Genomic DNA, 21,549 nt, shown 5'->3' on the forward strand with positions numbered 1-21,549 from the left:
GAACTTTATCTGTAGTCTGTAGGGAGGTCTACTGAGAATTTCTGTACATGGTACTGTGGTAAGAATTCTTTAGAAAGGTAATTATAGTAGCAGATTGTTGCAGGACTGACAGAGCAGGGGGAGTGAAAGAATGCGCATTTCGTAGGAGACTTAAGACAGTTCTGGTACCTGGTCACAAGATCCAGACTCTGGGAGAGAAATAGTAGGAATGAGAAGGGAATACATTTCAGAAACAGAATCAACTCAAGTTGGTCTTGGCAAAATAATGGTACCTGAACAATGTAAACGACAGCATAAAAAGCTTGTTTTATGTCTCAACTCGTTTCCCAAGAGGCTGGGAAACATTTTTAACTGAAATTTAGAAACTAAGCTGTTTGAAAGCCTACTGTGATTCATGCACACAAGTATTTATGTACACATACAAATCCACACACACTTACAGAGTGAGAACATCCGAAATAAAGATCTAGAAAATGTAAGTTAAAATCAAGAGATAACTTGAGACTTGACTATGGAAGCAATAAGGCAATTTATTGTTTAGTTTTGTTAAATTTTGTCTGATTTTAGTTTTTATTAAACAGTTACATAGGTGTGTGTATATATATATATATATATATATATAAATTTAAAATAGAACCTTCTTTTTCTCAAAGTACTCCCTTAAAGCAGTATATCTCATTAACTGGCCTTAATAAAAAAGATAATTTTCTGTGTATTAACAGTGGGCAGCCTCACCTTAATTGGCTTTAATTACAAAGTTTCCATTTGACCCAGTTAATTTAAAAAAATACTTTGAATTATTCAACCCTTAAAGAATTTTTAAAAAAAGTTACGTGACGACAGAAAGGAAGATGAGCATTTTTAATTTCTTCCCATATGTTAAAAGATTAGACAGTAAGCCACGGCTTTCCTGTTTTGTACAATCTTCTATTCTCAGCCCCTTCTGAATTAACAGTTTGAAGAAATGAATTCTCTGTATCCCAAAGGACTTCCTAGAATTACATATGTTAATGATTAGAACAGGAATCTTGAAAAGCTTATCACACATTTTCAAGGAAGAATGTTCACAGATGGTTAACAGAGGGAAAACAGGAAAAATTGGTTCAACCATAATGATTTTTTTTTTTTTTTTTTTAAGACTCCATCTATTTATTTGAGAGAGAGAGAGATAGCTAGAGCAGGAACACAAGCAGGGGGAGTGGGAGAGGGAGAGGCAGGCTTCCCGCCGAGCAGGGAGCCCGATGCGGGACTCGATCCCAGGACCCTGGGATCATGACCTGAGCCGAAGGCAGACGCTTAACAACTGAGCCACCCAGGCGCCCCAACCATAATGATTTAAGCTCTGGATCTGCTCATCAGTGAGAGAAAGAAGTTGTACTACAGTCTTTAAGTGGCTTCTGGCAACATAGTGCTACAATTTATTCACAGTGGATACCAAGTATCCATTATCTGCAAGGAACTAAACTACAAAGTCTTGCACCTAGATCGTACCTGCCCTTGAGAGCAACAGCTACTAGTCCCTTTTATTTCACTTCAAATTCTTCACTGGATGTGAGATGGTAAATAAACCAGCTGTTGGGAGTTAGCCTCCATCTCCACAGGTGTTGTTCAACCCTGCACCGTCCAGTATTCTAGCCACTAGCCACGTGACAACTAATCACTTAAAATGTGGCTAGTGTGCATGGAGAGGTAATGTAAGTGTAAAATAGACAGTGGATTATCCAAGATTGAACAGGAAAAACAGAAGGTAAAATATCACAATAATCCTTGATATAACAGATCACATGTTAATATTTTGGAGCTACTGGGTTTAAATATTTAAATTAACTTTATGTTTCTTTTATTCGTTAAAATTTGGCTAAACTTACAATTACTTATGTGGCTCACATTGCATTTTTCTTGGTCTAAACTCTGAAGAACCTTATCCACAGATTACTATGACCTCTCTTCATAGCCCTGATTATAAAAAGCAGAGTAGTCAGCAAGTATTCACATTACGTAGTTCCCCTCTTCTTGCTAATTCTGTCTGGCCAACCATTTACCTTCATTATTACTCGAAACCATATCCTTCACTGTGAGGGTTAGCAGTGATACTTAACAGATTCTGGATTTTGGATAAGGAAGGGGATGGTGATTCTGTTCAAAGTCTTTTTTCAATACTTTGAAACAGGCACTTTGTCACATGGAGAAATACACACACTTCCAGACTAATGAATAGGACATGAAAATGCCTGCACAGTTCCCAAGCCAGTGAATGGACTTTTTACATGTGTTCTCCTTCCTCCTCACTACCTTTAAAACAAGATGACTTTTGCTCAGCCTATCCGTAGTTACTATTACTGAATTTCTGCTGTCCATCCTTGACTCCTACGAGTCATGTGACTATCCAAGCAGGGAGCTACAGCAAGGAAAGTGAAGTAGCCATCAGCCTCAGAACTAGTCATGTTCATTAAGACAGAAGAATGGAAGTCTTTCTAATGCCCTTAGACATCAAGAAGCACTTTTTAAAAGAATATAGTCTTACTTCTCTATTCACCTGATTTCATTCCTTCAGAAAAACTGGATTTTGTTAAAAGGCTTCTTAAAAAACCACTCATGAAACAACTTGTACAAGAACTTGTAAAACTTTACTAGATCTGGATAATAAAATAAAGTTTAAAGAAGAGCAACAAATTAAACAAGGGTATTCTGAGGCTAGTATAAATACATATGCATGTATAAAACGAGCTGGATAGTTGAAAATAGCTTGTCAAAAAATACCATCAGGAAAATATCCTTTTAGGTTTTAGAAATCCTATTTTTACACACAATTTTGTTCTAGCTTTATTAACAGGTGATTTTGATTAGAATTTGATTTTCTAATAGAGTAATACTGATACTGAAGTTTGGTATTTTAAGCAAACTATTTTAAAGTGGAAAGGCACTTCAGGAGTCTTATACCCTTGTCTTACAGATGAGTTTTATGTGATAAGGCCAAAGTCACATAGTTACAACGTGACAGAAAAAAGACTGAACACGTGTATGCTGACTCCAGATTCAGCTTATCCCACGTAATAGGCTTAGTACTTCTTTATCTGATTTAAGAAAAAAAAAAATTCAGCTCTATACAAAAGACTATGTTATCAGCACTATTAATGCCCTTGTTCTATTTACTGCAGTGAAAGTATTTCAGTAACATGAATAGATGTTAAGATTGATAGATGGAGGTGGGCTGAGTGTTGAAGATACTAAAAAGGTTGGTAGCTATCAGAGGCTCATATAATTTACTTGATATTTCCAACAGATTCCTTTTTTAGTGAAGATTGTCAAGAGGAATGAAGACTGGAACGGGGTCAGTGTCTGTTACTCTCTTCGGCTTAATCAAGAATGGGAATATTTATTATTTTATTTGGAGGTGTTGAATATTCTAATGAACATACCACAGAGGAATGGAAGATTTTGACTGGAATAACTAAGTTATTAACCTACTGTATCTTTGGAAGTAATGTAACGATGGAGGTTAATAGTAAAACATCATTGTAGATTTTGCTCAGTATTAATGGGACAAGATAGCATGTGATATATATTACTATGAATTGCTCACTCCTCAAAAGTTTCTAAGTTATCTCTAACAGAAGCAACAGAAGTCCTATTTCTGCTCCAGTTTCTTCTTCTTAAGGGAGCATATATTATTTTGCATCTTCCAGCATTTTCTTTTCCTGTTCATCAAGTCTTTCTTATTAACCTATTATGTGTTAGGTACTCTTCCGAGTTCTAGGAGTCTAAAAATCAGTAATGCCTACAGTAGGCTTAAAACTTCAGCTAAAACAAGTGGAAGCAAACATATCTGAGAATACTCTGATATATTAATTGTAACCAGTAAGTGCTAGAGAGGACTCAGTTACACATAACCATATTTGACTTCTCTGGGAGGTGTAGCTGGTAAGCTTAAGAGGGGCATCTTGAAGAACACTTCAAAAAATGAAAACTCTGATGCCAGTCATAACTTAAACTTTTGTAAGCATCAAGGATTAGGTAACAGCCATCTGAACAAGATATGGTATCAGTAAGAAGGGTGCCAAAAACAAATTTCATTTTACTTCAAATGTGCTTTATGTTATCCTTGGTTATTCACCAAATCATGGGGAATTTTAGCATGGTACCATTCATTATCAGTTATGACCATAGATGATCTAACCTTAAGTTTAAAATGAAAAACAGAAAAGGCAAAGAATAAATTAAATACACACAAGTCTAGGACTTTGAAGACAGAAGATGAGCAAAATCACAGGACTTGCAACAGAAGCACAAAAATACATTTTTTCCTAATTCCTAAATTGGACACTGGTAATAGGGATGAGAGTAAAACAAGTAAAGGAAAGTATTCATTCTTCCTTTACTCGAAACAAGAGCATTTCCCAGAGTAGAATCAAAAGATAAATGTTCTTTGGTTTATGATGATTTCAGAAGAGAACTTAACCTTCATTTAGTCATTTATAGTGAAAGAGTTCAGCTTTTTCTGGCAATTAAAAAAAATTAATGGATAACAGCATCACCTACGTGTATCTAGCAACAAGAATTTCTTGTGATTAAAAATGCTTTTAAAAGATCTCTAACATGTTTACATACCCAAATAATTTGTTACTAATACTTCACAAGGAATATCGTTTTATTACTGTAATCACGAAATCATAATTTCTGTACAGGAATGTATAAGTGAACATTAATCAATGCATTGATAACTCACTCCATAAAGAGGGCGAACACACTACAGAATGTATTGTAAAGAAAAAATACCGTAAAATTTTCTGGCCTTGCAGTGCACTTTTTAGTGCAAGTATTTAAGACACAATAGTGTTCAATTCAGCAAAGTACTGCAGAATGTCATGCCACAGTCCGCTTAATTCAGAGAGGGTCAGGACATGCAGCTTGTAATAAAATGTCAGAGTATATATATATACATATATATGTATATAAAAAAACCACATGTAATTCATAAAATATAGAGTGGTTTATTTAGATGGTTTTAAATGATTTCACTGTGGAATTCAGCGTAACTGGAACAAACATCCAAGATCTTCGTAACAGAAATCTTCTTGCTAGGCAATGGCTTTGGCTTCAGGCAAGAATGCCTCCCAGTATTTTATCAGCTGCGGATCATAACCAAAGATATTCTAATTACCTTTTTGTCATTTACATGCATATATTCCGTCCAGCATATAAAATGTCTCTACGAGTAACTAATAACGATTAACATTTACTGAAGTCTAGTTCTATGAGGGATCATTTAAATTTCCCTATCTGAAGTCTGTCAATATAATTCATGTATAAATTAATTACTACTGGCTTATTTCAGTTTTTCATGGAAACGATAAAAATTTTAAAAAACCTTATAACTTAAGATTTTCTTTGTTTATGCAAAATTGTATATAGAAACAGATTGTTAATGTAAATTAAATGAGACTACCTTAAATAATAAAACTGCAACGAACCTTTCCAATATAAAGTGATAACATACCCTAATTCAGAGGATATTCACATTTTATGTTACTCTAGCCGAAAACAATGAAAAAAAGGTGGGAGAAAAAAAGTATTAAGTAGAAAGGGACATGTGGTCTTCTTTTGAGAGTAGAAGGAATTTGCTTCAGTGTTTCTTCCATAGTCCATAGAATTAGCGAAAGTATAAAGTTACATTTAAAACAATTCATTTAAAAACAAATTCATATAAATTATTTTTTAATGAAGTATTTAAAGACTAAATATAATCTGAAGGTATAATGTCATCTCTCAATTAAAAATCGGTCTATTATATAAGTTCCTAAACCACATATTTTTTAAAGCTGGATAAAGAAATTCTTCTATTCAAGACATTAAATAATTTGATTACTCAAATTTATATTAAAGCATACTATTACCTTGTTATAGATTTTAATTAAAACCCATGGTCTGTACTCTAGTTAGGGAGACAAATGCCGTCTGTGGCATCCCATCACCACCAACTACACACAAAATAAAACAAAAATCACAATAATACAAACCACCCCCCCCAAACCTTAAAAAAAAGCCAGTTTTTAATTTTAAGTTCTGTTATGGAAAAGAACTTACTGAAGAATTTCCTCAAACAGGTGTGATCACTAGGGAAGTAAAACTAGGAAGACAGAAAAAGGGAAACGCTGTTCAGCAAGTTTCTCCTTGCCATAATCTGGGAAAAATGTATCCCAACTGGAGTTCAGGAGCAGAGGCAAAAACGACCTGAGAATTTCCAATTTAACTACCATGTTTTCCTCTGTGCTTATCAGTTTACTCCATTTCTTACTCCTCCGTTAAGTTTAAAAATTCCTTTTTAAAAAAAATATTGTATTTATTCACTTGACAGATAGAGAAAGAGCACAAGTAGGCAGAGCGGCAGGCAGAGGGAGAGGGAGAAGCAGGCTCTTGATCCCAGGACCCTGGGATCATGACCTGAGCCGAAGGCAGCCGCTCAACCAACTGAGACACCCAGGCGCCCTAAAAACTCTTTTCACCGACATCTTTAAATGAAAAAGTATACCAAAAAGTTCTAGAAGAAGTTTGTTAAGTTATAAAAAAATTAGCTTACCTGTTGCTGTGTTTGTACTAATGATTCTAAGTACTTGATAATAACAGTTTTAAAATCTTTCACTCGTTCTTTCTGTGGTACAATAAAGAAGAAAGTCTATCAGTACAAAACTAAATTTGAGTTTACTACAAAATCACAGCAAAAAATGATGTCATTATACTCGCCTCAAATCTTCCCACTTCTTTTCGAATTGTTTTAGAGATCTGTTCAAAATCTCTTTCTCCTTGTTGTACTTTTGCCTCCCACTAACAGAAACAAACAGAAACGCACTTATTTTTAATTCCTGTAAGGAAAATATTATAGAACTAGCTGTCACAATCACTGACTTAATGTCTGTAAACCCTGGCAAAGCCCAATTTAGGATCATTCAAACTTTTATTTAACTTTTCAGTACTAGAGATGCCTATCAGTTTAATTTTCATTAATATTTCACTGTCAGATATACTCAAGATTAGGATATTCTAGTACTTAATCAATTATAATCTCCACAGCTTAATTAAATACAACTAAGACAGATGAAAAGATTTTGAGTATAAAATTCACTATCAATTTAGCAGTGTTGGGGTAGTTTTATCATTTCCTTTTGATATCATTAATTATTCCATAATGTATCAACAACATTCTGTCAAGTTCAAGAATACATGTTCACCACAATTTATATGCCTATGGAAATACTTTAAGAAAACTATACAACAAACATTTAAAAACATTTTTTAATAGTAAAATGTTCGGATTTAAAAAAAAAAAGTGGAATTATGGTCTACTGAAGACCTACTGGTAAACATAAAGTTCAGTACAGAAACAACAAAACATTGTGATTAGTGGCCAATGGAGTAGCTAAAATAAAATAACTGAAACTTAAAGCAATGAAATGATATTTTCCCACCATGTAACCAAAACAGTGGTACATACTCTTCAAAGAGCAGGTACATTTACTTTTAGTAACATAAAGGTTGTCCTACCTCTTCAATTTCCTTATTGAAGCATGGCAAAAAAAGTGTATAAATTATAATAAACTTATACAAATTTACTAAAATACCATATATAGTACATATATATGGGGGATAATGTTGCTTGGAAAGCTAAATGTGGGGCAAGTCTATGCTCTAAAACTATTCTTAGATACAAAATAAGTAATTATCTGAAATCAAACTGACCATCTCAAAAGAACTGTGTAATTATTAAATTAAAGGTTAATTTAAATCTTTTCCTTGTGTGCTTCTTTATCTGTTCCATAATCATGTGGAAATAACAAAGGGCTCTGGAGATTTTAATGATGATCAAAAAGTTAAAGTAATTCTAACACAGTTCATAAAATTATGGAAAAATGGCTAGTGTTAAATGGTTCAGAAAAAAATTTATGAAAAATTATGCATATATGAATGACTCATGCAAAATCTGAGTAAAGCTATAAGTAAAGCATTTTATATTAATCACCTCTCTTATTTCATTTTTAGCTTGCTGTATTTTATCTGGTTTATTAGCAATCATCATTTTTGCCTCAGTTTCACGTTTTTTGAGCAAAGTAATTTGAGCATCTTCCCATTTCTGCCAGCACTTCATTCGATGGTCAAACACACCCTATAAGTGAATGACATAATGCTAGTAAGTGACAGTTAACACTGAAATACTTTCAAAATACTACAAGTGCTGTGAAACTGAAAACAAACACAAAAAAACCAAGTATTTTACACACTATTCTCATATACTGGGATAATGAAAATAAACATGCCGATATAAAAGAAATGTCCATTTTCATTTGCTTAAAAACAAGAATTAAAAAAGGCTCCTGTGACTGGATGAAACAGAACAGCTCTGAATAAACAAAAACCACATACAAGATACATTTCACTAGCCTATTGGGTTTTATATTTGACTTATAATAGGATTTCTAACAGTTTTATGCTTTGAAGAGAGATCAATAGGAAAAAGCTGGTATCGTAACTACATTGTAAGTTTTCCTACTAAATAATATCAAAAAGCAGATTTAAGTGTTGGAAACAGGCCAGAAACTGCAAAAATAAAACGAGAAAACCCATAAGACAACAGGAAGTGAAGAAAAATATGGAAGAGATGACCAACAGCAAATAAAACAAAGTAAAGGTATAACATAATTCAAAAAAAAAAAAAAGAAAGAAAAAAAAAAAAGGAGAGCTAGTCCTATACAAAATGAACAGGGCAAACGAGTAGGGGTGCTTGTGCGTGCATTTATGTGTGTGTAAACAAACACACACAACCCACACCTATTTAGGAGGCAGGACCAAATGAAGAACTGGACAAAAAGACCACACACACACACACACACACACACACACACACACACCCCATCTAGGAGGCAGGACCAAATGAAGAACTGGACAAAAAGACCATAACAGACCAAGTCAATCAAATCCACTAGTCCTTTCAAAGGGTTTAGCAAAACAAGAGCAGGTTGATGGAAGGAATGAAGTACGAATATGAGAGTAATTAGAATTTCAGGAGAAAAGGGGATAAACAGGATAGGAGAAATTCAATAGTAATTCCTTTCCTAATTTAATGCTGGGGATACATGTGTATTATGTTAGTATTTGCTATCTGAACAAGTGAAGCAAGCGTTAATAAACTGGGTAAAGAAGCAGAAAGCACTAAACCAGAGTTATTTTCATTATTCCAAACAAAGAACTTTTTGGATCAAGAAACAGTAAATAAATACATGTTCTTACAGGGACTTGCTGAAGAGAAAACTATGTAGATAATTTATTCTAAAAATGTAGGCTTTTGGGGCGCCTGGGTGGCTCAGTCGGTTAAGCATCTGCCTTTGGCTCAGGTCATGATCCCAGGGTCCTGGGAGTGAGCCCCGCGTCAGGCTCCCTGCTCAGTGGGGGGTCTGCTTTTCCTTCTCCCTCCACCAACTCATGCTCTGTCTCTCTTGCTCACTCACTCTCTCAAAAAACAAACAAACAAACAAAAAAACAATGTAGGCTTTGGAACAAATCAAATTTGTATTCAAATACTAGCTTTGTCACTCTATGAACCTGGATAAATTAATTTCTATAAGCCATAGTTTCCCCAAATATAAAAGGAAGAAAATGAGATCTATATTAATGGATTGGAAATAAAATGAAAAATATGTAGCAGTGACCGAACCTAGCAGATGTTTAATAATTAGCAGGTACTATTATGGATGACTTCTAAACACACACATATATATTAGAGGTGATTAACTCGAGATTTCTACTAAAAGTGCAAATAATAACAACTTAGTAACATGGAAAAAAACCATAATCAGATTGCATTCATATCTTATTGTGTATTTTATTTTATTTTATTTTTTAAGATTTTATTTATTTGACAGAGAGACACACAGCGGGAGAGGGAACACAAGCAGGGGGAGTGGGAGAGGGAGAAGCAGGCTTCCTGTGGAGCAGGGAGCCTGATGTGGGGCTCGATCCCAGGACCCTGGGACCATGACCTGAGCCGAAGGCAGACGCTTAACGACTGAGCCACCCAGGCGCCCCCATATTGTGTATTTTAAAAATGTGGGCAATAGCACTGAAAACTTCAAAGCCACCACAAACCAAAGTATTTTTCCCAAAGACTGTACATATTTCATATTCACCAGGATAAAAGATGTCCTGGGCAAACTGATAAATCAAAGCACCTTATCTATCGGTACTTAAATCCACTTTGTTAGTTTTCTTTTGTCGTTTCATATAATTTTTCTTCTCACATTACTAAGTATATCTTACTGTCCCCTTCGCTTTTCTTATAGTTATGAGACAACATTTTCCTTAAGACATTTCTTATTATAAATTAATTTTGCCTCAGCCATATTAACTTGGGACAAAACCACAAAAATAAAATACAGCTACCATAACTAGATTCAGAAAGTCACTACCATTTAAAACAAACAAATCCTCGCCCCCACCCCTTACACACACACACACACACACCACCAAAAAATAATTTTAAGATTTATATTCCTAGTCTTTAGGAGAAGAGGGCCATATCAGTTCCTTTTTATAAACTCCTCTGTAGTAACAATTTGATTACTTAAAATATGTACCAGTACAGGGCAAAAGGTAACCAAAATGCACTCTAATTTCAGTATTTGCTTAAGTTCTCAATATATATAAATTGGCTTTTTTGGTGATACATTAATTTAAACTCATTTGGTCTCTGTCCAATTTATTAACTCCTAAGATTCCAGAACCATCACATATTTATTATGACAAAGATGGAGGAGCTATAAAATAAAGGTAAAACTACTAGAAGTCAGGTTATTTCTGAAAGAAAAAAGTAATCTTAGTTCTGTAAGAAGTTAACTTTTTCTTCGTTTGTTTTCCTACCCACCCCTGGAACACGCACACACACACACACACACACACACACACACACACACACACAAGAATCAAAACCATACTTTATCTAAAAATGCTACCTTAAAGATCGTAACTGTATGTCAAGATGCTAGTCTGCTCTAGTAGAACCAGCCACTCCTCTAAGAGAGACAGATTTATTACAATGACAACCCACTATGGACCTCCATTCTCCTGCCAATTTATGTTATACATTTGTATGCAAACTAGTCTAGCTTAGACAAGGCTGCAGTTGTGGACCATTTTTCCTGGCCCATCAAGACACTGCAATTTTAATTTTAATTAATATCACTTTCCAATTCACTGAATCTGAAAGTATATGGCTCAGCTTCCTGGAATCCTAAAAGGATGTTGATAACTTGCAGCCAAACAACGAGGCTTTTCAACTCCTTGGGGTACCCATCTACTGGGCTGGTTTAAAAAATATTTGATATATTTTATGAATTTAGATTCCCTGTGTGAATTCTTTTTAAGAGTTCTAGTGCTAAACACATTGACAACCATTATCTTCAACCCCTGACCCTACTCTAGTGGTTCAGAGAAGGCCAATACATGAGAATGCATGCAACGAGTTTACTATTTAATATATTAGGTAACAGTGCTAGCCAAAATATGGAGTCCTGGAAATGAGAGGCCATGCACTGTACAAAGAGGAAAGCAGGAGTTTCCTGGATATAAGGCCAGGCATAGGTAATATTGTAAATGGCTGAAATCTATCTTTCTTTAGGGCCCAAATTTCGACTGGTCTTAGTTCCTTCCCTGCTTTGGCTCTACATCTAATTCTCAAAGTACTCTTAGTTTCAAATTTATCATCAGAAAAGTATTTTCAGACACCTGAGTGGTGCAGTTGGTTGAGCATCCGACTCTTGGTTTCAGCTCAGGTCATGAACTCAGGGTCGTGAGATCAAGTCCTGTGTCAGGCTCTGCACACAGCGAGTAGTCTGCTTTGAGTTTCTCTCTCCCTCTTCCTCTGCCCCCGCCCCCCACTGTGCTTGGGCACGTGCTCGCTCTCTCAAATAAATATTTTTAAAAAAAGTAAGTATTTTCGATATGGATAAAAACAAAGGGGTAAGTAGCATTAAAGAGCTTTTAGAAATATGTAAGACACACAAGAGAAAATTGGGTAAAGGACATGAAGAGTTCACATACACACAAAAAGAAATACAAATGGCTTATCATCTGTACAGATGCTTAAATTCACACTAACCAAAGAAATTTATTATTATTTTTTTATTTTTATTTTTTATTTTTTTTAAGATTTTATTTATTTGACAGAGAGAGACACAGCGAGAGAGGGAACACAAGCAGGGGGAGTGGGAGAGGGAGAAGCAGGCTTCCCACCGAGCAGGGAGCCTGATGCAGGGCTCGATCCCAGGACCCTGGGATCATGACCTGAGCCCAAGGCAGACGCTTAACGACTGAGCCACCCAGGCGCCCCTAACCAAAGAAATTTAAACGTATACAAAAAAAATACCTTCATCTTTGGGTGGAAGAAAGAACACGTATGTTGATGATAATCTCTTTGGACAGTAATATGAGAATATCTATTGAAATTTAAAATTCATATACTGTTTGGCCAAGCAACTCTACTTCTAGGTATTTTATGCCCAAAGAGTTGTTTTCAAAGAACAGTATTTACAACTAGACTGATTAAATAATTTAAGGTACTTTTATATGCTATTTAACAGAATACCATGCAAACATTAAAAAGAATGTAACATATCAACATATGCTAGCATGGACACCTCTCTAAAATGTAATGAATGAAAAAAGCAGGCAAAGAACAGTGCATATAGTGTGTTCCTTCTTCCAGAAGGAAGAGACGGAGGGAGGGAGGAAGAAAGAAAAAGAGAAAGAGATGGGAAGAAAATTAGCTTCATACACATGCATAGCTAATTATGTAAAGACACACAAGAATCTAACAGCATTTGACTGAGACTAGCGGTCTTAGAGAACTTGACCTTTTTGGGCTGTTAGATTTATTATGTCCATTTATAACTTTTTCAAATACAAACGAATTAGTTTAAAACAAAAACCAAACCAAACATAAAGAGCACAAAAATTCCCTGTCATGCTATTCTGTAATTTCTCAACTCCGTGGTGCAGATGACCTGGGCTAGTTTTCAGCAGAAAACACAAAACCAACATAAAAGAGCTTTTCTATCTCAAGGTATAGCTTGAGTACAGCTCTAACTTTCTTTTAGTCAGTGAGTCACTAATTCAGTTCTTCCCAAACTCCGTTCCATTTATGTACAAAGATATTAAATGGAAAAGAACTCCTGTTCATATCAATTTGGAAGTCTCTGAGTTAAATGTTTTATTTTTTACTTGTAGACAGCTGAGCATTTTAGCGCTCTGTGCATCTGGAAGACAGGGATACTGTACATTATCTCCCAAACTCAGCTGATCGTAGTACCTCTTTCAGTGTCACTGTTATGCTGGGAAACGTGAATCCAAGTGTAATTTTGGAGAATGTAAAAATACATAGGAAGATTTAGGCAGCATGAGGCTGGCCCAGGTGAGGCGAGGGCTCACCACCCAGGACACTAGCAGGCCATTCCCGCCAGGGAGTGTCCTCTTCTCAGCCAGTACTCCTTCTCACAGACACTGCCCAGCTTTCCTTTGTGGACCCATAGTTATTTTGAAAGGTGCTCTACTTTTTTACAGCAGCCCTCATGCTAGTGGGAATTCTGGAGTGAGGTTGAGAGTGGGTAGGAGAGAAGCAGGAACCATTATTTGTGAACCGGATTTCTGTTTATCACAAGCTGCTGATATAGAACGAAGTATACTCTAATAACTGCTATCTATATTAACTTCTATTTTTAAAACAATTTTATTTATTTATTTGACAGAGAGAGAGAGAGAGAGAGAGAGAGAAGCACAAGCAGGGGACCAACAGAGGGAGAAGGAGCAGCAGACTTCCTGCTGAGCAAGGAGCCCGATGCAGAGCTCGACCCCAGGACCCCGGGATCATGACCTGAGCCGAAGACAGATGCTTAATTGAGCCACCCAGGCACCCCTATATTAACTTCTTTAAATAACTAAAAAGAAAAATTAATCACCAGGACTATAAACAGTAACATCTAAGAGTAAATACAGGAAAAACTGGTAATTTACCAAACCCAAGATATCACCATTCTGAAGTGCTAAGAACCTTCTAGCAATAATTGTCACCATTAGCTTGAGACAAGGGATCATAAATAAATATGCAGTGTATCAATGTTCTGACTGCAGACGAATACTAATTTGATCATAGACTTTAGCTAAAAAAGTTTTGCATAAGGAAGCAAGGAACAAGGTCTCATCTCATAACTTTCAATAAAAGGTGAATTCCCAGTTCCTCCGCCCCATGATAATTAATGTTCATAACAATAAATGAAAGACGCCCTAAGATCTTAAAGTACCTTCTGAAACACAGGATAGATAAAATAACACGCAGTTTAACTGTCTGAATATTGGAGATACCTGTAGAATACCAATTTTCATTAGTTAACTCGATTACTTTCCCAACTACTCAGAAACTGAACTGTTTATCCTTAAAATTACCACTAGATAACACAATTATCTAATCTAGTCCCATTTCATCTATAAATACATAGTAACTACACACTTCAGTATATGCACAGAATGTCTGCTTATAGTCCAAATGCATGCTAAAAGCCACCATTAAACATATTCATGCAACAATCAGCTCTGGTTTTGTTCTGCTTCCTGTTACACCTTTACCAATGATAACAAAGCCCATGACTAGTTTCAGTTCATGCTAGAATGAACAATAAATGCTACCAGTTAGTTGTAAACTTATACATGTAAATATGTAAGTAAATCTGTACTGGTTTTATCTTATTTGGCATTTCTTAGATCTCTTAAAAACATCAATTATATCTACTGTATTGTCCAAGTCATAGTGGAAGAAAATATTAGGCTACGAATCATCACCTTGAAACCATTATATGTATTGGTAGAACACGGAACTTACACACTTAAATACGTGCCTTATAGCTAACCAAATTCTTCTAGAAGCAAACCATAAAAGTGAGAAATGAGAAGAACTCAAGAAGATTGCAAAATAAAGCTTACTTTCACTGCGGCAATAAGACGAATGTAGTCACTAAGTAGTTCTGAAAACATATAAAAGTCAGCAAAAGCTTGTTCTTGATGTAACTGGTCTATCTTCTCCTCCACCTCCGCGAGCTGAGACAAAGCTCTAGATAGAGCAGTATGGTCCTCTGAGTTACCTAACATGGCGGCACTTTTAGCAAAGGCAGCTGTGTTGGCTGAAAGCTCTGAAAACAAAAAAGGATTCACTTTTAGTGTTCACTAGTAAAGTTTGTAAACATTGCAATGGTTTTTCTACCTTCCCTCTAAATTTTATCAGTTCGTGTATCATTCAAATAATTATTCTGAAATAATTAACATAAAACAAGCAGTCATTAAAATGCCTTTGGCATAAATGCCAACTGCTCAGAGCTCTACTGAAAGTTAAGAAGAACATTAAAGAAAAATTAAGAAGAACCACTGCCTATATTCCCAGGGGAGGAACTATGTTTAATAATTTAATATAATAATCAGCCTCCCCTTTCTTCCTAAAGTGCTCACTGCTTTTGTGTATTCCTGCAAAAGATAAAAAATTTTTTAATTACTTTTTTTTTTAAAGATTTTATTTATTTATTTGACAAGAGAGCACAAGCAGGCAGAGCGGCAGGCAGAAGGAGAGGGAGAAGCAGGTTTCCCGCTGAGCAGGGAGCCTGACGCGGGGCTTGATCCCAGGACCCTGGGATCATGACCTGAGCCGAAGGCAGCCACTTAACCGACTGAGCCACCCAGGAGCCTCTAAAAGATTTATTTTTAATATGGAAAGCAATGGGAACACTAACAATCAATTTATACTATATTTTTTGGCTTTATACATTTATTTGAAATTGAAAATGTCTATAATTTTTAATGAAAATATTATTTAGCTAATAAGAGAAAAGCCAGGTAAAATTATACATACAATTTATAGAAATCTTATTCTTTTTTTCTTGGTGTACAACAATGCTTGAACAATGCTCAGTAGAAATACTAAAAATTTCTAAAAGAGATTTTTGAACATTATCATTTCAGATACTTCAAATAAAGAAAAACAGATGTTTGAAGAATACATGTCATTGACTAATAACACATTGTCTAGAAACTGCTCTACATTACATAAAATTCTCTAAGAACCATAAAGCCATTCCCTAAGAGGTAGAGTACAAATGGCAAAAGCTGTTATAAACTACTTTCCATAATGAGTGTATTGGTGAACTTCTGTAATTGTTTTACTGAAACGCATTACTGGTAATGGCACCTACAAAATTACTTATTAAGTATTTTAAGAACCTAACATTAAAATCCTTGTATTCTTAAAAAAAAACAATAAAAATCTCATGATAAAATTAAAAAATTACAACTTAATTTTTCTATCAATTTTTAACAAACTTCCTCTCCCCAGACTTTTCAATATGGTTGTTCAAAAATGAAGAAAATAATTCAGAGTTTTCTATGAAATACAGGTACACAAAAAATTTTTTAAAGATAAATTTCAAATATCAAATTTTTAATCTGATATTTTTAGTTATATCAGTTACTAATAAGACATCTCACTCATTAAAGTATGTTTAACAAAGAGTTAATCAAATGAACAAGTTTTAATCCAAAATTCAAAATATATTTTTATAAGCTCAGGATTTTTCTACCTCTCAACTGTAAGTGAGGATCAAGTAGAACAAAAAAAACATTAACAAGATTCAAACAGAAAACCTTCTCTTAAACTACTGCTCTCTCTTCTATAGTAACCCCAGAATGTTCATTTTAATAAAATTTAAATAAAATATTTGAATTAACTTACGGTGTTAACACATAAATAACATGGCAAACACACCTTTTCTATGACAGACCAAGGCTTCGACACTAGCATGAAGTTTCCTAAGTTGCTGATCCAGATTTTCAAATTGCTGCTGCTTTTCTTCAAACCACTAAGAAAAAAAAATGAGAAATGGAGCTAATTTAGCAAGAACAAACCACTGTAAATTAGGTTACCAATAGCAAGGCACATTCCTTATTTTAAAGCAACAAATTAACCATGTATAACCATGGTAGTCAACTGATGTGGCTGAGAACTAAACTCAATAAGCAAATTAATATCCTATTTTCTACTTGTACAGCTTTAAAATGCAATTGTTGGGCTCATTAATTCATCTCATTATTCAAGTCGAAAAATCAGCTCTTACTGCATCCGATTCATTCATCTTGATTGTCATTTTGTTGACAGCGTCGGCAGCCTTGTTCACCATCCTCAATATTCCTGCTCCACTCAGAGCCTGTGTGTTAACTGCTCTAGGCAGCTGGAATTGAATGACAAATAAGGGCAAACAAACCGGTTAAAAGCCTGGAGGTTTAACTGGGCACAAAAGGGACTGCACACCCCCACCAAAAAGAAAAAAGAAAAAGAAAAAAAGGAGGTTGTATTTTCTTCACTCTCATACATTTCAATAGTGAGATCTAATTTCTCAAATACACTACTTGTACACTCTCAAAGGAAAACTTAAAAAATAGACTTTCCATTTGCTTTTCTTCTGCACGTTTACATTTAGATGGAACAACACACTGTTTGTCAAAATATATTAAGAAATTGCCAAGTACTTTAACATTGGCCACCTGTTTGCTTGCAGGAAATAAACTTGTTTATAAGGAAAGAAGAAAATCTTGAGAAAAATCTCCTTATGCTCAGTTAAGGACAGTGTGATTCTATATTTTTCAAAAATTCTGGGATTCAAATAAATTTTTTTTTTAAAGATTTTTTTTTTTTAATTTATTTATTTGACAGAGAGCACAAGTAGGCAGAGCGGCAGGCAGAGGGAAAGGGAGAAGCAGGCTCTCTGCTGAGCAGGGAGCCCGATGCGGGGCTCGATCCCAGGACCCTGGGATCATGACCTGAGCCGAAGGCAGATGCTTAACCGACTGAGCCACCCAGGCGCCCCTTCAAATAAATTTTTAAAAAAAGTTCAAAGGGTAGTAATTAAAACTCTGAACTGTGATGAGCCCCAAATGTACCAAACATCTCAAATGTAAGGAGTAGCACAGTTATAATTTAAGCTCTTTTAATACATACATTTGCATTTCAGAACCTCAGTTAAGAATATTAGAATGTAGACATACGAACGCATTCAAATGTCTCTAAAAGGAGGCCCGAATAAAATTATTTCAACGTTAATGCCTAAAGCAACAACTTGGGCATTGAGAATTAGACTACCTGTAAGTCATTCTTCTAAATGTGGTTTAAAATTTTTGAAAAAGAAACTGATCATCCTATAATTATCAATGCAATAAGATATTCTGCTAGTAATTTAAATAATTAAAGCTAATTAGAACACTAAGCCAAAAAAATCATTTTATTCCATTTACTAATCCAACTATTTATGGAACATATTAAGTTATTAAAGTAACAAACATAAATAATGAGAACATTCATATCATATGAAAATTTAAGGTAGAAATAATACCTCTGAACTTTCCAGGAACTGCCTTAAATCAGGATCCTGTAGTAAAGTTGGATGCTTTACTGTTCTTTGAAGATACCTAGATTTAAGAAAATATAAAATAAAAATTAGGTAAACCAATATCCTCAGTCTGCCTTCACACTAATTTATTTATACTCTTAAAAGCAACTTAAGGATTAAAAAGCATTTTATCTTTTGCAAATTCATAATTATATAAAAAGAGACATGGTAGGTCATGGAGGTGGGGGATATAGGAGAGGGTGAATAACTTACCCAACTTCACACTGCAAAGTATTAGAGTTGTAAAAGGGTATATGAATTTGTTGAATAATTTTATCTTTTGGTGGAGTCACATGTTCCCAGCTATTATTTCAGAGTCCCAACACACACATCACTATATATATTCCAATCAACTATTTTATTATTCCTATTATTACCCAAATGGAGAAAAGTCTACCAGTTTTTTTCCTTGTCAGCAGATTTAAATTATCAAATCAGTTTTGATCTTTATTCGACAAGGGCTAAATTTTCTTTAAAATTCTATTTTTAAAAAGGTTTTACTAAAAGTTTGATTCATGTTTTTCTTATATGACACCACACAAAATAAAAATGACATGCGCAACACCATTATTAATCACTATTAGCCCAACTTTGTTTTCCTGTAGTAGAAAGTAGAAAAGCCCAAATTTCCATCATCCATAAAAAGAAAAAAGGTCCACTATTTAATGATTCTTGTTTACTTATCTAATCCCATTTTTCAAAAAACTGTTCTTTCCCCAATGATTACATGTGCATTTCAATTACAGGATTTTACTTAACGGTTAATATACCTTTATTCTATTTCTGCAGAACAAATGTAATCAGTAACTTCTTCTACCTCATTGTAAGATTATAAAATATGCCTAAAGTTTCAGAAAAACATTGGTAACTTTCTATAAAGTCAAATTCTATACAATGGTTAAAAGATGACTATTTTATCATGGCTTACATGTTAACTTCTGTTTTTATATATTTAAATAAACTTCAAGTCATTAGCCTTGACTAATAAGAAAATATTACCACAGAAATAGAGTATTTAATAGATATGTGCAAGACAACTACACCGTGGCTTAAAAAATATATATACTGCCTATATTATCAGGCTAAAAACGAGATGCAACAGGAACACTAATTTTGTGTTAAAAGAAAATGTTGGTATCTTCCCACCGGAATTTTACTTACAATTTTAATCCTCAAGTTCTTCAATACTGTTATTTACTTGTGCAGACTGCGTACGGCTGAGAGCAGTTTGTTTCAGTTGTTTGTCGTAGAAGACAAAACATGTCATACCCAAACTTGGAACATCCCAATTATTTCAAACCTAAATGTAATTACCTAATACCACTTATAATCTAAAACAGCTTTCCAAAGTGAGCTCTGTGGAATACTAGTCTCATGCAGTATTCTAGGAAAAAGAATGGTTTTACAATCAATAAAGTCTGAAATACATTACATACATATTCCTCTGGGTCATAATGGACAGCGGCATGTTAACTACTGTGCGAAGTCCTGCAGGAAATGAACCTGGCTTAACTGTGTTAAACCTTATGTTAACAAGACTCAATTGTCTACAGATTTTCCTTTTTTCACCCTACCACATATTAATATTCTGAGGAATCATTTTGGAAAATGGTATTCTAGAAAAAGACAGTAAACCTCTACTTCTGAAGGGTTACACAGAAGTAAAGAGCAATCAACCATCTCTTTAAAAGTCCTAAATTTACATAACGTTAAAATTAAGAACAGAAACATAAAAGATTTTTTGTTCCAGAGATAATTACCTTTTAATGTTTTTTCTAAGAGTGTGAGTATGTACACAAACTCAGAGACTTTGGTTTTAACAAAAATATTACACCATTATGCTTGTAGTCGTGTATCCTTTTACACAAAACAGTAAGTTGTAGATACCTTTCTGTAGCATTAAATATTATTCTCTAATGCCATTTTTATTTACCACATGAAATTCTATCATATAGATGTACTATAACGTCGTTATTTTTTAATATTACAATGACCACTACTTTGCTTTGCAAAGTACTATCACATTCAATGGAACTTTGTTCTTCAAACTGGTTGTACCTAGTATGTCTACTTTGCTTTTCTCATAGCACATTTTATATGAAAATTCCCTTCTTTGTAAGTGGTGTGTTTTTAAATCAGACAATTAAAGGAACGGACCTGCATTTTTTTTCTCCCTTCACAATCCTAATACCATTATCAATTTCAGCATTTCTTACGAGCCATGAAACTATCCTTCGTCTTCATAATCCTTATGTTCATAAAGATGTTTATTTTTTCACTTTTTTCATTAAGTTTTTAATTCTAATTCCATTATAGTTTACATACAGTGTTATAATACTTCCAGGTGTATAATATAATGATTCAATAATTCTCTACATTACCCAGTGTTCACCATAGTTAAGTGTCCTCTGTAATTCCCATCCCCTATTTCACCCATTCCCCCAACTACCACCCCTCTGCTAACAGAGTGTAGTATTAGTATCAGGTGTACAATTCAGTGACTCAATACTTCCATATTCATCAGGACAAGTGCACTGCTTAATTCTCATCACTTATTTAACCCATCAGCCCATCCACACCCCCTGTGGTATCCATCAGTTTGTTCTCTATAGTTAAGAGTCTGTTTCTTGGTTTGTCTGTCTCTTTTCCCTCCCCCCTTATTTGTTTTGTTTCTTAAATTCCACATAAAGTGAAATCATATGGTATTTGTCTTTGACTTATTTTGCTTAGCATAATACTCTCTGGCTCCATCCACATCACTACAAATGGCAAGATTTCATTCTTTTTAAAGGCTGAGTAATACTCCATTTTAAACACACACACACACACACACACACATACACACACACACACACCCCTTCTTTATCCATTCATCTATCCGTGGATACTTGGGCTAATTCCATAATGTGGCTATTGTAAATAATGCTGCAATAAACACAGGGGTGCTTGCATCCCTCTGAATTAGGGTCTGTATTCTTTGGGTAAATACCCAACAGTGCAATTCCTGGATCATAGGGTAGTTCTATTTTTA

General features: G+C 34.5%; 1 protein-coding gene across 2 annotated transcripts in view; it reads right to left on the reverse strand.

Moving 5' to 3' along the window:
* Positions 1-4,630: 4,630 nt before the first annotated feature.
* The window catches only part of SNX2 (sorting nexin 2), a 54,010-nt gene continuing 37,091 nt past the window's right edge, over positions 4,631-21,549 (reverse strand). Inside the window, exons 8-16 of one of the 2 annotated variants that reach the window (XM_032425137.1) lie at positions 18,462-18,537; positions 17,190-17,303; positions 16,841-16,934; positions 15,016-15,221; positions 8,015-8,158; positions 7,540-7,551; positions 6,742-6,822; positions 6,578-6,649; positions 4,631-5,129 (exon numbers count right to left, since the gene is read on the reverse strand). In XM_032425137.1, the coding sequence (XP_032281028.1) occupies positions 5,079-5,129; positions 6,578-6,649; positions 6,742-6,822; positions 7,540-7,551; positions 8,015-8,158; positions 15,016-15,221; positions 16,841-16,934; positions 17,190-17,303; positions 18,462-18,537 (850 nt within the window). In that variant the 3' untranslated portion in view covers positions 4,631-5,078. The remainder of the gene's footprint in view (positions 5,130-6,577; positions 6,650-6,741; positions 6,823-7,539; positions 7,552-8,014; positions 8,159-15,015; positions 15,222-16,840; positions 16,935-17,189; positions 17,304-18,461; positions 18,538-21,549) is intronic. The other variant, XM_032425138.1, reaches the window with a different exon arrangement.

Source organism: Phoca vitulina, unplaced genomic scaffold (assembly GCF_004348235.1).
Source record: "Phoca vitulina isolate PV1807 unplaced genomic scaffold, GSC_HSeal_1.0 scaffold32, whole genome shotgun sequence".
In the NCBI taxonomy this organism is placed as follows: Eukaryota; Metazoa; Chordata; class Mammalia; order Carnivora; family Phocidae; genus Phoca; species Phoca vitulina.